This window comes from Chaetodon trifascialis, chromosome 4 (assembly GCF_039877785.1).
Source record: "Chaetodon trifascialis isolate fChaTrf1 chromosome 4, fChaTrf1.hap1, whole genome shotgun sequence".
Classification (NCBI taxonomy): Eukaryota; Metazoa; Chordata; class Actinopteri; order Chaetodontiformes; family Chaetodontidae; genus Chaetodon; species Chaetodon trifascialis.
Genome location: NC_092059.1, coordinates 11,962,862 through 11,975,040, shown reverse-complemented (window position 1 = coordinate 11,975,040; position 12,179 = coordinate 11,962,862). Strand labels below are relative to the sequence as shown.

Below are 12,179 nucleotides of genomic sequence, written 5' to 3'. Positions count from 1 at the left end.
TCTGACTTCAGTAGCTGGAAAGTCACCACACAGCTGTGAGTAACCCATTAGATGTTTGTGAACAATTTCAGGTAATGGCAGTACGAAAGCTAAAGACTGAGGTTGAAGGATAATCAACCACCAGCCTCTTAAAAGCTAATTAGGAGAATTATATCAAACCAAAGTCAACTTTCTTGACAGTATGGTTTTGATAATTGGGTGCAGCGACCACAGTGGAGTGCACAGGAAGCAGCTGAGCCTTGATGTTTTGCAGTGTGGGTGTTTTTAGGAGCTCTGTGGTGAAGGTCTGTCTGGATGGCGACATAGGCCAACTTATACTAATGGCCATGATAATGGTCGCATGAAGGAGGGGGGAATAAAGAAAGATGTTTGCTAAAATTTCAGCTGTAATCTTTGTTTGATGATATAGTACAATACTTTGTCCTCATTCCTGGTCACGAAACATTCTTTTCAATTTTTCCCCCTCTTTTTCATGACAATATCAAAGGACAAGTGAGAAGTTTGGGGAAATACATATTCACTTTGTTGGCTGTAAAAAAAAAAAAGGTAAAAAGGTCTACCAGCACGGCTAAAGTTAGCTGTTACTTAATGAGTTTTAGAGGCGCTTGCAGGTGGACAGAGCTGGGCTAACTAGCTGTTATACTAAGTTGAGCTAACTGGATGCTGGCTGTGGCTTTATATGTAATGAACAGACACGATAGTGGTCTTCACAATGGCTCTTCAGAAATCCATATGTGATGTTACGGAGACTACATCCATGTTTTAAACAGTCTATGGGGCCCATACAAGAAAGTGAACTTACACACGAATAGACATAGCAGCTAAGACCAAGGACAATAAAGATGAACAAATGAAGGTTAAGAATAGACATGACTATTATGTGTACAAATATGTGCAAAATAGGTACATATATTAATATATATACAAAGAACCAATGATCAGCAACATAAATAAAATGTATATTTATAAGTCAAGTGTTTCTGTAAGTTGCAAACAAATTACACCTGAGCCAACCAGAATATTGACTGAATAGTCTTTTTTTTTTTAATCTCATTGTATCATCTCACTAGCAGATAGATGACCATAAACAAGTTACTTAAGTGCTCCAGTACTGAATATACTATAGGCTGTATACAGCATGCACATATAACTGCAGTCTAAATTGTCTTTACATAAATGTGCCATATATGAGCCATTTGCACTTGTTTACTGATAAGAACTGGAGTTTAAAAGCAGCCTTGTGCTTGTGGCAATACACAGTTAATGTTTATAGTCATATATACTTTTTGCCTGACATCAATGTCTGTGTCTATTTTAGTAAATGTCATCTTCTGGAAGAAGCCTAGTTTGTCATTCAGCTCTTTGCTAACCATATTTGTCGCAAAGAATTGCTTCTTCTACCTTTCAATTCTGGCAAATAGGTTTTGATGTTTAAATATTTATACCAGCCTGTTTTATTTTTGTTGATCATAAATATAGCAGCGTTCTGAGTCTGTCTTTTTTTCTGTGCATGTGGCTGGTGCTTTTCTGGCAATATCATACCCAGATCCAAACATCCCTATATATCAGCTAATCGTGTTGGCATTCCTGTTCAGCCAGTTTGAAAATATAATTTGCAAAATGGATTCAGGAAGTGCCGGATCAATGGAAGTTCCCCTTCCATTTCTCAGACAAAGCTCCCCTTGCCAGCAACCACATAATGGACAATTGTACGGACAAATATGTATACATTCATACCTACATTTTTCACTAGCCTTATCTGCATGAGCCTCACTGTGTATGGGCACGATTCTGAAGCACTCAGTAAAGCTGGGGAGAGAGAAAACAGGGCAGGACTGGTGTTTTCCAGGTGTTCTCCGACTCTGTTGGAGGGCCAGCTTGTATTCATTAAGCAGCTACAATTAAAGCCACTTTACCTATGGTGCCATTGCTCTCTGGATTCTAGAACAGCAGCACTGTCATTATATACCATTATCAGAATCAGAATCAGAATGCCTTTATTAGTCCCCTGGAGGAGAAATTGCATTTCAGTTACATCCCGTCCAAGAAACATAAAAAAGACAGTGACACATAACATGGGGAGGACAGGAGCGGGAGGACTGTGGGTTGCACAAATCTCACACGAGTAGCGCCCTGTTTACTTAGATGAGAAAAAAGGAGAACAAGAGGGAGGAAGAGGGGGAAAAAAGCAACTCCCAGACCCTGCAGAAAGCAGAGATTTAAGGTGTCAGAAATAATGTGCATAGCCAGTCAGACACTAGAAACATTACCAATTGTTGGCCTTAAAAAGAGAAACTGTAAAAGTGTGCTTCAAGTATATATTATTCATAATAAATTGGCTTATTCCAGGTTTATGTCATTCCAATCAGCAAGGGCCCTAACTGCAGTTCATTAAACAGCTACAATTAAAGCCACTTTACGTACGGTCCCATTGCTCTCTTGTTTCCAGAGCTGGAGCATTGTCATTATATACCATTAACCCCGCAGAAAGTGGGGATTTAAGGTGTCAGAAGTAATGCTCATGGTCAGTCAAACACTAGAAACATCACTGATTTTTGCTTTATATAGAGAAAATGTTAAAGTGTGCTTAATGTATTTATTGATAAAAGATTGATTTCTTGCAGGTTAGGTCACTCCAATCAGTAAGGATCCTAAGTGGAATTTTTAAAAAAAAGAAGAAATAATTAAAAACGACTGGCAGGGTGGAAAATTTGCCTCATCTAGGCACTGAACCTGTTGTCTGTTGTATTTGTAATCACTGCTGTCTGACTGTTTCATTGTTTGACTCTAATTACTATGCTTATTATAAATTAATTTGACTTATAAAACAGTTGTGAAAAGAATTGGAGTATGATATTTCCCTGCAAAATGACAGTTGGAACTTAATTGAATCTCTGGAAATGTTGGTGGCTTTTATTATAATGTTTGAGTGTGTTCTGAGGCAATCACAAATTTAAAAAAAAAAGTGAAACAAAAAATGTAGTATTTTTGTGGGTTAAATCTGCTCAGTTTAACTTGCATTAATTGATTTATTTTTGGCCACTTGGGGGCAGCACAACATCCATCCATCCATTGTCTATACCTGACTATCCCTTTTCAGGGTTGTGGGGGGCTGGAGCCTATCCCAGCTGTCAACAGGCAAGAGGCAGGGTACACCCTGCAACATACAAAGACATGCAACCATTCACACTCACACCTAAGGACAATTTTAGAGTCACCAATTAACCTAATGAGAATGTTTTTGGTCTGTGGGAGGAAGCCGGAGTGCCCGGAGAAAACCCACGTATGCACGGAAAGAACATGCAAACTTCAAACAGAAAGGCCCTGCCCGACCTGGGGATCGAACCGGCGATCTTCTTGCTGTGAGGCACGCACACTATGTGCTGCGCCAGGCAGCACAACACTGACACTGAATTGTAAAGCTGTTGTGGTGAATGTGCTGGCTAGCAGTGGCTTATGTAGGCATACAGCAGACATGGAGCAACATTAGCGTTCATTTGAAGTTGTGTTTTTGGTTACCTGACAAAAGTCCAACATTTAATCTTATTTTAGCTCAGTTTTTGTCTCCAACAACACCTGAGGGAAGTATATGGTTCTTTAGCTAGTAGCTAAATGCTACACTATCTTCACAAGCTAGCCACTAGCTCTACTTGGGCTACGGTTTCTTGAACATATTTCTAACTCTGTTAACAGGTTAAAATAAGATGATGATAAGAGTGGTCTAAAGACAGTAAAGCTGTGGGCAGTTAAAGCTGAAATAATGTGTATAAAGATGGTAAACGGGAGATGTGTTGACCTTGATAAAGCAACACTTAAACCAGCACTGTCACCAGTTGAGTCACTTCAGCTCTCATGAGCTGAGCCTGAGGAAAAGTGTGTTGATGAAATTACAACATTTATTTTGCCATATTTGTTCATTTGTTTTATGCTAAAACAGGCTTTGTGCTACAGCTTCTCATTCAAAATTCAGTTATTCCAGAGGCTTTATCCTTTTTGGTGCTCACAAGATAGTGGCAAATCACGCAGGCTTATTCAGCTATTTCAGTTTGTGTAAAAATGTTAATATGTGGAGGTGGAGACCTCTTGCAATCAAGGAGGTGCAGCTTTCTTGCACAAGCGATACCATCAACGTCATCAACCGAAGAGAATCTGATCATCAGTCGTCCATTCATGGCAGTTAGTACACTCATTGACAGCAGTGTAATTGATGGCTCTGAAGGTGGCTCAGCAGTCTGATGGATTTTAAGCAGATACTCAAGACAGTTGAATAGCTTTTGTTCTTTCGTATCTGCTCTATAGAACTGTACAACATCCCCTTTATACTGCTCAATATCTTCACTGCACAGGTTATTTGCTGTTATAGCTGTTTCTCTCAGAGGGACTGTAAAACCAGAAATCTATCATTTGGCTAAATAAAATGATGAGGGCTCCATAAAGCTGGAGCAGGAGTAGTAGAAAAGCAGAGCCTTTCACAGCACATCTCTTGATAAGATGCATTGCATGTACTCCAAACTACAGACTATTCCACAAATTTCCTACCAGATAAAGGACAAGATGGGCTGACAAAATGACTCTCCCTTTTGCTCTTCCCTCTTCCTAATTGCACGATTAAGCACAGCACTGGCAGTATTGTATGATTATTTGTGTTGAGGCCCACGTTACAGCTTATCTAATTATTTCTGAGTCTCAGAGGTAATATCTTAAACTGACTGAAGACAGTGAGAGCTATTGGGCCATTGGCAAATTGCCTTGGAGAGTTAGCAGAACAAATTCATACTTTCACAGACGCTGGATCTCTTCAGGCTTATTGGCTGATTAGCTATAATCCAATACCCAAGCACAAACTGAGTGTCGGCACCTGTAAGTGTGAGCGATGTTGCTCCATTAAGTCTGCACGAGGGGTGTAATGCAAAGCTACTATCTTTATCTGTCGTTGTTAGTTAAAAAAAAAAATCTGTATTTGTGTTGCTGTTTACTGACTTACAGGACATTGGAAGTTAGAAATCACCTACTGCCTCATATTCTGTGTTCACATGAAAAGCAAGACAAGAACGGTGTATAAGTGCTATTGAAGTGTGGGGTCCATTCAGTCCACACCAGCTCTGACCTCCACCCCTGTCCTCAGAACCAGCTGTCCTGTTAGCAGCAGCTCTTGAAGGCTCCACAGGAAGAAAACAGCATTATTTCTGTCTATTGATTCATTGATTTCATTCTATAATGAAACGAGAAAGCTCATGGCGACGCAGGCCTGGTTGATCAATCATTACAGATGCTGTTAATAAGTTCACAACATGTGAACAGTGATAGATTTGTGTGATTTAAACAGCTGTCTGTGGAGCTGCTGTGCAGTTGTTTATGGTGCAGGTGGAAATGAATAGAAATAGAACAGGAGGTTTTAACAGTCAGGAAATACAAGTCAGAATGGCAGTGGATCATTTTGCATGATTCTTTTTTATGTCAGGTTGTGGGAGCCCAGATGAATGGTTGGTGTGATAAAAAGTCAGAAATCTATTGGCAAAAATGGGAAAAACTCTTTTGGGCAATTTGCATTCACTTTTGAGATGTTCCCTAACGGCAGCTCATCAGTTTCTTGTCTACTTTCAAGTCACAAATTCAGGTGTTGTTTGTATCTAAGCACATTTTCTTTTGACGGCAGAATAATAATTTTTTCCTACATTCCCAGTCAAGTGAAACTTAAATGAAAGCTCCAGAATGAGCTGTTTTGTGAATCTTTCATGTCAATTAAAGTTTGTACATTAATATGATGTGTCTCACTTTTCTTTGCATTTCCTTCCTGCAGCACTATGCTGAGATCTCGGGCAGCCTTCCCACCATGCTGGAACTGGGCTCCTGTTCGGTCAGCTCTCAGTCTCTGACAGGGGACCACAATGCTTTGGGGCTACCTAGAGCCCCAGTGGGACCGGAGTGTCCAGCGGTTGGTTTGGGTATGGGGACCATGTGTGGAAGCAGCACCCCCATGCACCAAATCCTTCCCTCGTCCCCAGCGGACTGTGAGAACTGGCAGAAACATCGTGCAGGACTGGTCGGAGGATCGAGCCTGTTTTCTCAGTCCCACTCCCTCCTGGAACCCCAAAGTCTCTCAACCAGCTATGACACACTGTACGTCCCACACATGTCTGGCCACACTCCCCCCCTACATCCAAACCGTCTCGGCCTGTCTCTTGATGTGGCCTCGACTTTTGAGGGAGGGGGAATGCTGGGGGTGGACGGAGATTTGGCGGTCAGTCCCAATGTGATCAAGAGACGTCGGGGCGGCCTGATTGAGCAGAGGGACATCGTCAAAGCCCACCAGGCTCATAAGATTCAAAGCACACCGCAGGCACGACGCAAGGAGTGGGAGTGAGTATGATGCTGATATAAATATAGAAGGCTGTCTCTGTCTTTCTCCTACCTGTTAAATTATCCTGAACTTTATCCTAAACATAGGATTTTCTTCAGGGCTGTTTTTCTGAAATCAGGTGCTCTGAAATGTATAGAGTTCAGAAACAGACCACAGCAACACAGCTGCATACAATAACGTCTTCATAATTTCTAAACATCACATTCAGAGTTATTACAATAAAGTACAGTACAGTTAATTTCTCTGTTACACTGTTTTATTTAACTTCACTGTGAAAAAGACAATATTCAGCATGTCGGTGGCTACAAATCAGAACTGGGGCAAAACTTTATTTTGAACAATGCAAATCTATGGAGATGCAATTAAAAGTGATATAATGTTCAGCTTTGCTGTGGCCACACTTTGGGTAACAATTTATGTCATCCAGTGATAGTATTCACTGAGGGGTCAGGGCTTGCTGAGTCAGACAACATCTCATATCACAATAATTTTATTCTGATATTGTACATTTTCTACAAAATCAATTAATAATACAGAAAAAGTCTCAGTAAGAGAAGAGAAATAGTGCACACACATGGCCTTAGAGTTCTCTTTTTGAGGAACAATTACAAAAGGAGATGTAAGAAATACAAAAATGTTTTCTCATTAGTAATGTCAAACAAACAAAGAAATATGATGTGTTGACAGGAGTTACACATGTGAACATGGTCAGCAATATTCAGTGAATGGGTTTGTGTATGTTCACAGCACAGTTTAGTGGATATGATTGCAGCTTTGAAGGAACATTTTGGGAAGTATGCTTATTCGCTTTCTGGCTGAGAGATTCAATGACCAAAACTATTTTCATGTCTATATACAGCCACTTATCTTAATTTAGCATAGACTGGAAACAAGGGGAACCAGCTAGTCTGACTCTGCCAGACAGTATCAAAATCCACCTACCAGCATCTCTTAACATCACTAACATATCGGGTTTCTTCAGTCTGGCAGTAAAAGCTTGTGGTTTAAAAATAATATGATAAAATAATGTTTGACTATTTCTTGGCTGCTAACGATTAAGAGGCAGCCAGCGGAGATTCTAGCAAGGTAATGCTGACAGCCAAGAAATAGTTGGAAATATAAACCCCCATAAAAGAGCAAATTCAAATTTTTAAACTTCAGTTTTTGTACAGATTAAACATATGAGATATGACATGTTAGTGTCAGTGAGCTTTAGATGTGCTGGTAGGTGGATTTCGTTAGCTGCTCCCTCTACCATCAACGTCATGCTAAGCTAAGCTAACTGGCTGTAACTTCATGCTAAATGCACAGACATGAGAATGGTATCTCTACATCTGAAAGCAAACAAAATGTTGAAATTATTAATTTAAATGGGATCCAAACTTAGGTGATTACTGTAGCAGCGTACTGTCTGAGTGTTTACTCTATGCTCATTCACATGTTCATACCACGTGCCTGCGTGATATGAATGTGCTTGTGTGTCTTTGTCTATGTACAATATTAAGTGGTTTTCCTGCCCTGCAGCGCTGTGGAATTTCCAGCTGATTATAGCGGTGATGCCCCCGCCTGTTTCCCTGCTGAAGCTGGGGCTTCACCTCTAGTGGTGCTGGCACCCTCTGTGCACCCCAACCTTCCTCACCACAGGTGCAGGATGCCACATTCCAAGCTGAGCTATGTCTATAGATAAAGAGGCAGAGGGGACCGTGGCGGCAGAGAGACAGTGAGAGGGTAGATGGGAGGTGGAGAGGAGATTGACGACAGTGAATGCTTTAATTTGCATTTGATATTTGAGTCCATGTGACAGTAGTATTGGTGTGGTTCAATACTGATTCATCATCCTGTAGAGATGTTTGGTCATGGACTGGATAACTACTCTCTGCCTTGCCTAGTATAATTATTACAATACTAAATGACAGATATCCACTTATGCTGCTGGGAGGACAATGACCAGAGTGAGTCAGGATGCATTACAACCATGAACATCCACCTCTCAGGGCCACTTACCGGCAAAGCCACAGCCACCTGACAGAAGGATGGAAAATGAGATGTTGCACCTGAGCCAAAGTGTGCACCTGCTTTTGTTTTTCAAAGGAAATTAGTCTGATTTCAGACCATGTGAGAGAAATATGTTATGAAAAATAAAGCTTGCAGGTGTTTTGGCCCAGCAATCAACAGAGTTAAAGCATGGTGAGTTCATTCAGTCCATTGCTCAGTTTGTCCCTTGGTTCACTTTTGTCTGCTGCAAGGTATCTCAACAACTGCTGGCCAGATTGCCATGACATTTGGATTGATAATCGTAATCCCAAGTGAACTATTTCCGAAATTGTAGTAACCCCCCGACCTGTCGAAGAGCACTACCATCACATTGAAATTTGCTCATGATCAATACTTTTCTTCAAGACAAGGTATCTTGAAATCTAATGGCCAGATGGCTTCTTATGTCTTAGTGGTGGTTTCTGTGGTGTTATCATCCAGCCAGATTCCTAGATTCATTCCCCCAAGAAGTCCAATTTGGCCATTACGCGACCTTCCTTGTGACACACACCAGTGTCAAATTATCACCGTTGTACACAAGATGAATACTGGTTAGCTTTATGTTCAATTTGCTGTAGATTTTCATATTCCCAGGGGATGAACTCTCATGACTTGAGTGGCCCTATAACCTTTCCTCTTGCACCTATCTCACATTAAAATTAATATTTACACCCCACATGCACAGATATATACACTGTAGTCTGATTGCCATGACCTTTGTTGAGTGTATTCCTGCTCTGTTGGATTCTGGCATTTCCACGACCTGGTCTGCATATTTTTAGCCCCTCCGTTGGTTTGGTGTAACAATGATGAAAACATCATGCGTTGTTTTGTTTTGAACCCTTTGTATTGTGGATGGTAATGAACAACACAACCTCTATGTGCCATTGTTATTTAGTCTTTTAGTCTTGTTTTTTTGTGCTTCCAATGGGAGCATCTTAAAGAGTCGCATGCCACATACGGAGCTCTGCTTCAAAGACATGTTGAAGCAGCAAACACTGCTTTAAGCAATTAAAGCCTCCAATTCTGGTATCTTCCTCTGCTTTTGAGTCTGTATTTGCAGATGCACGTGTGTGTGTGTGTGTGTGTGTGTGTGTGTGTGTGTGTGTGTGTGTGTGTGTGTGTGTGTGTGTGTAGCATTTGGCACATGGCGATCCGGATAAAGGCGTAGGCGTCCTTTCGGATGTGCTTGATGAAATAACAGTACTTACGAGTTGATATTAAGGTAGCTCTAATGACAGTAATCAGGCTGAATCAATCAGGCCTTTAAGGGCATTGAAGTGGGTCACAAATAGAGGAGAGCTCTAAAACATGTTTTGGTCATGTTTGACCTTGGTGCACTGTGTGTGTGTGTGTGTGTGTGTGTGTGTGTGTGTGTGTGTGTGTGTGTGTGTGTGTGTGTGTGTGTGTGTGTGTGTGTACTTATGTATTACTCATGTTGTGGGGACAAAAATCTGTTTACACAGTCACATGTGGGGACACAAGTTAAATCATTCCATTTTAGGGGGAAGACTGAGGATAGGGTTTCGAGTTAGGTTTGGGTCTCAGCTGATGAAACGCTGCCACAGATGAAATAGTGAATGGTCTGACACCACCCCAGGGGGGGGACAAAAGGGGGGGGGGGGGGGGGGGGGGTTGGAGCAGAGCAGAGGAAGGGGAGCACCATAAAAAACACAATAAAATAATTCAATAAGCAAAGAACAATAAAAAGCAATCACAAGGATCAATAGACAAGAGAGGGCACAGTAAAACACACTAAAAGTTGCAGAGGAAATCTGTGAAGCTATAAACAAACACGGGATAAAAGTTGGTTTGTGGATTAAACCTAGAGAGCAGTGACTGAAAATGAAAAAAGTGGTTAAGAAATGGGATAAAAATGGGTTAATAAGAAAATAGAATAGGAATGAAAGGAAATAAAAAAAATAGAAACACACTCATGGGTTGACGGCCTGGTGCTGGTTTAGGCATAGTCATGTGTCAACAGGGTAGGGTTAGGTTAGGGTTAGGGTAAGTCTCCAGGAAATGAATGTAAGTCTATGTAATGTCCCCACAAGTGATGAAAACCCCCTTGTGTGTGTGTTTGTGTGTGTTTCCATTTATGATGGAAAAAAGGGAAACTCAAGAGTGCTCTGCCTAAATGCCATGATTTTTAGGGTAGTGGAAATGTTCTTGATGTTCAGTGCACAAGAATATTACTTTGAATTTGGGATCCATGGAAACGCTGGTATCACCACTAGCTTTAGGATAAAACTCTGAAATAAAAAACTAAATACAAATTCTTCAGGTTAAATAAAAAGGGATTTTTCTGTGCAACGCAATGAAGGCGAGTCTGGCTATGATTCCTGGTGTTAAAGAATAATTCTTCAGACCCCAAGACAGACCCCTCGTATCGGAGGCCCCGTAACCAGAATGTTCTTGTTGAAGTTAAGAGAGGCAGTGAAAGAAGAGCTCCTGGCTGTGTGGGAGAAGTGGTTAATTTAAATGTTGCAAGCCAGAGATTCAAGGCAGTTAGAGTTGTTAAACTAATGGCAGCATATGCTAAACCCATGAGTCATTAAGCTGAACTTGGAAATTGAGCCAGAGCAGACTTCTGAAAGAGTGGCAAGGCTCTCTAGCATGAGGACAGTTTCCATATGTGACAGCACTTTGAATGAGGCTCTACCCCAGGATGATTTTTAATGTATTCTTGGAACAACTAGTGTGTGTGTGTGTATACTAGGAGTAGGCCTGTAGTCTTGAATTAGTTCCTCGACTTGCTTCGATTTCCACCCCTCTGGGTCCAATGTCACACTGGCATTTGTGTGTTTGTTATCTTCTGCCCTGAGTAACTCCTCTGATGAGGGCTGTTACACACTCCTCAGCTCTGCTGGCGCACATTTACAGTGAAGGGATGCAGGACAAATGAGACTTCATTGGCAGAGTGCAGTGATGACACAAAGGCAGTAGTCCTCGGTCTCCAAGTGATTCAATTGGACAATAAAAAAGAGATTTAAAAAAGGAAGAATAAATGTCACTTCATTTGTCTCCTCTTCACACATACACCTGCACTTTACATGCATTTACATGTATGAAAGTGCATTGTGTTGTTTTGTTTAGCTTTGCTAACTTGGCATTGGATAAAGTTTTGGGTGTGAGGTGGAACCAGCTTCAGGAGCATCATTGACACATTTTCAACACCTGATTGAAACACCTGATTCCTACCACTTAAAGCAGGAACTGCTCTGTCATTTCTCTCCTCCTGTTGGCTGCTTAACCTCAGAGCTGCATTTTGAAACCACTTTTTAAGTTGAATCATTCACACGTCCACAAACTGCTTTGCGTCAACACGCCACCACATCACAGGAATTTCCAATGTTTTTGTGGCCTAACATGCTGTCATGCTGTGTGTGCTGATGAAGTGCCTTGGCTGCCATGCTGACCGGCCATTCACACACGCACGTATATAAAAATCAGCACGTTAAAGACGTGTTGGGGGATGTCAAATCAACAATTCATGTAATACTTCACAGGTGATGTATTCTGTAAATGCTGCAGGCCTCAGTGGTTACAGATGAAAGATGAAGACACCAGCACATCCTCACTGCTGTAGTTACTGTGTGTGTGTGTGTGTGTGTGTGTGTGTGTGTGTGTGTGTGTGTGTGTGTGTGTGTGTGTGTGTGTGTGTGTGTGTGTGTGTGTGTGTGTGTGTGTGTGTTCAGTGGTTATTTATGCAGTGTTGAACCATGTTGGTTCTGTTCTCTGCATGGGTGTTTACAGACTTGGATCTTCGTGTCTTCTGATCACA

At 41.3% G+C, this 12,179-nt stretch overlaps 1 protein-coding gene across 1 annotated transcript in view; it reads left to right on the top strand.

The window, feature by feature from the left end:
* LOC139330226 (uncharacterized) overlaps positions 1 to 12,179 on the top strand; it is a 37,957-nt gene that overhangs the window by 6,323 nt on the left and 19,455 nt on the right. The window contains exon 2 of the mRNA XM_070961011.1: positions 5,801 to 6,360. Coding sequence (XP_070817112.1) covers positions 5,834 to 6,360 — 527 coding nt within the window. The 5' untranslated portion in view covers positions 5,801 to 5,833. The remainder of the gene's footprint in view (positions 1 to 5,800; positions 6,361 to 12,179) is intronic.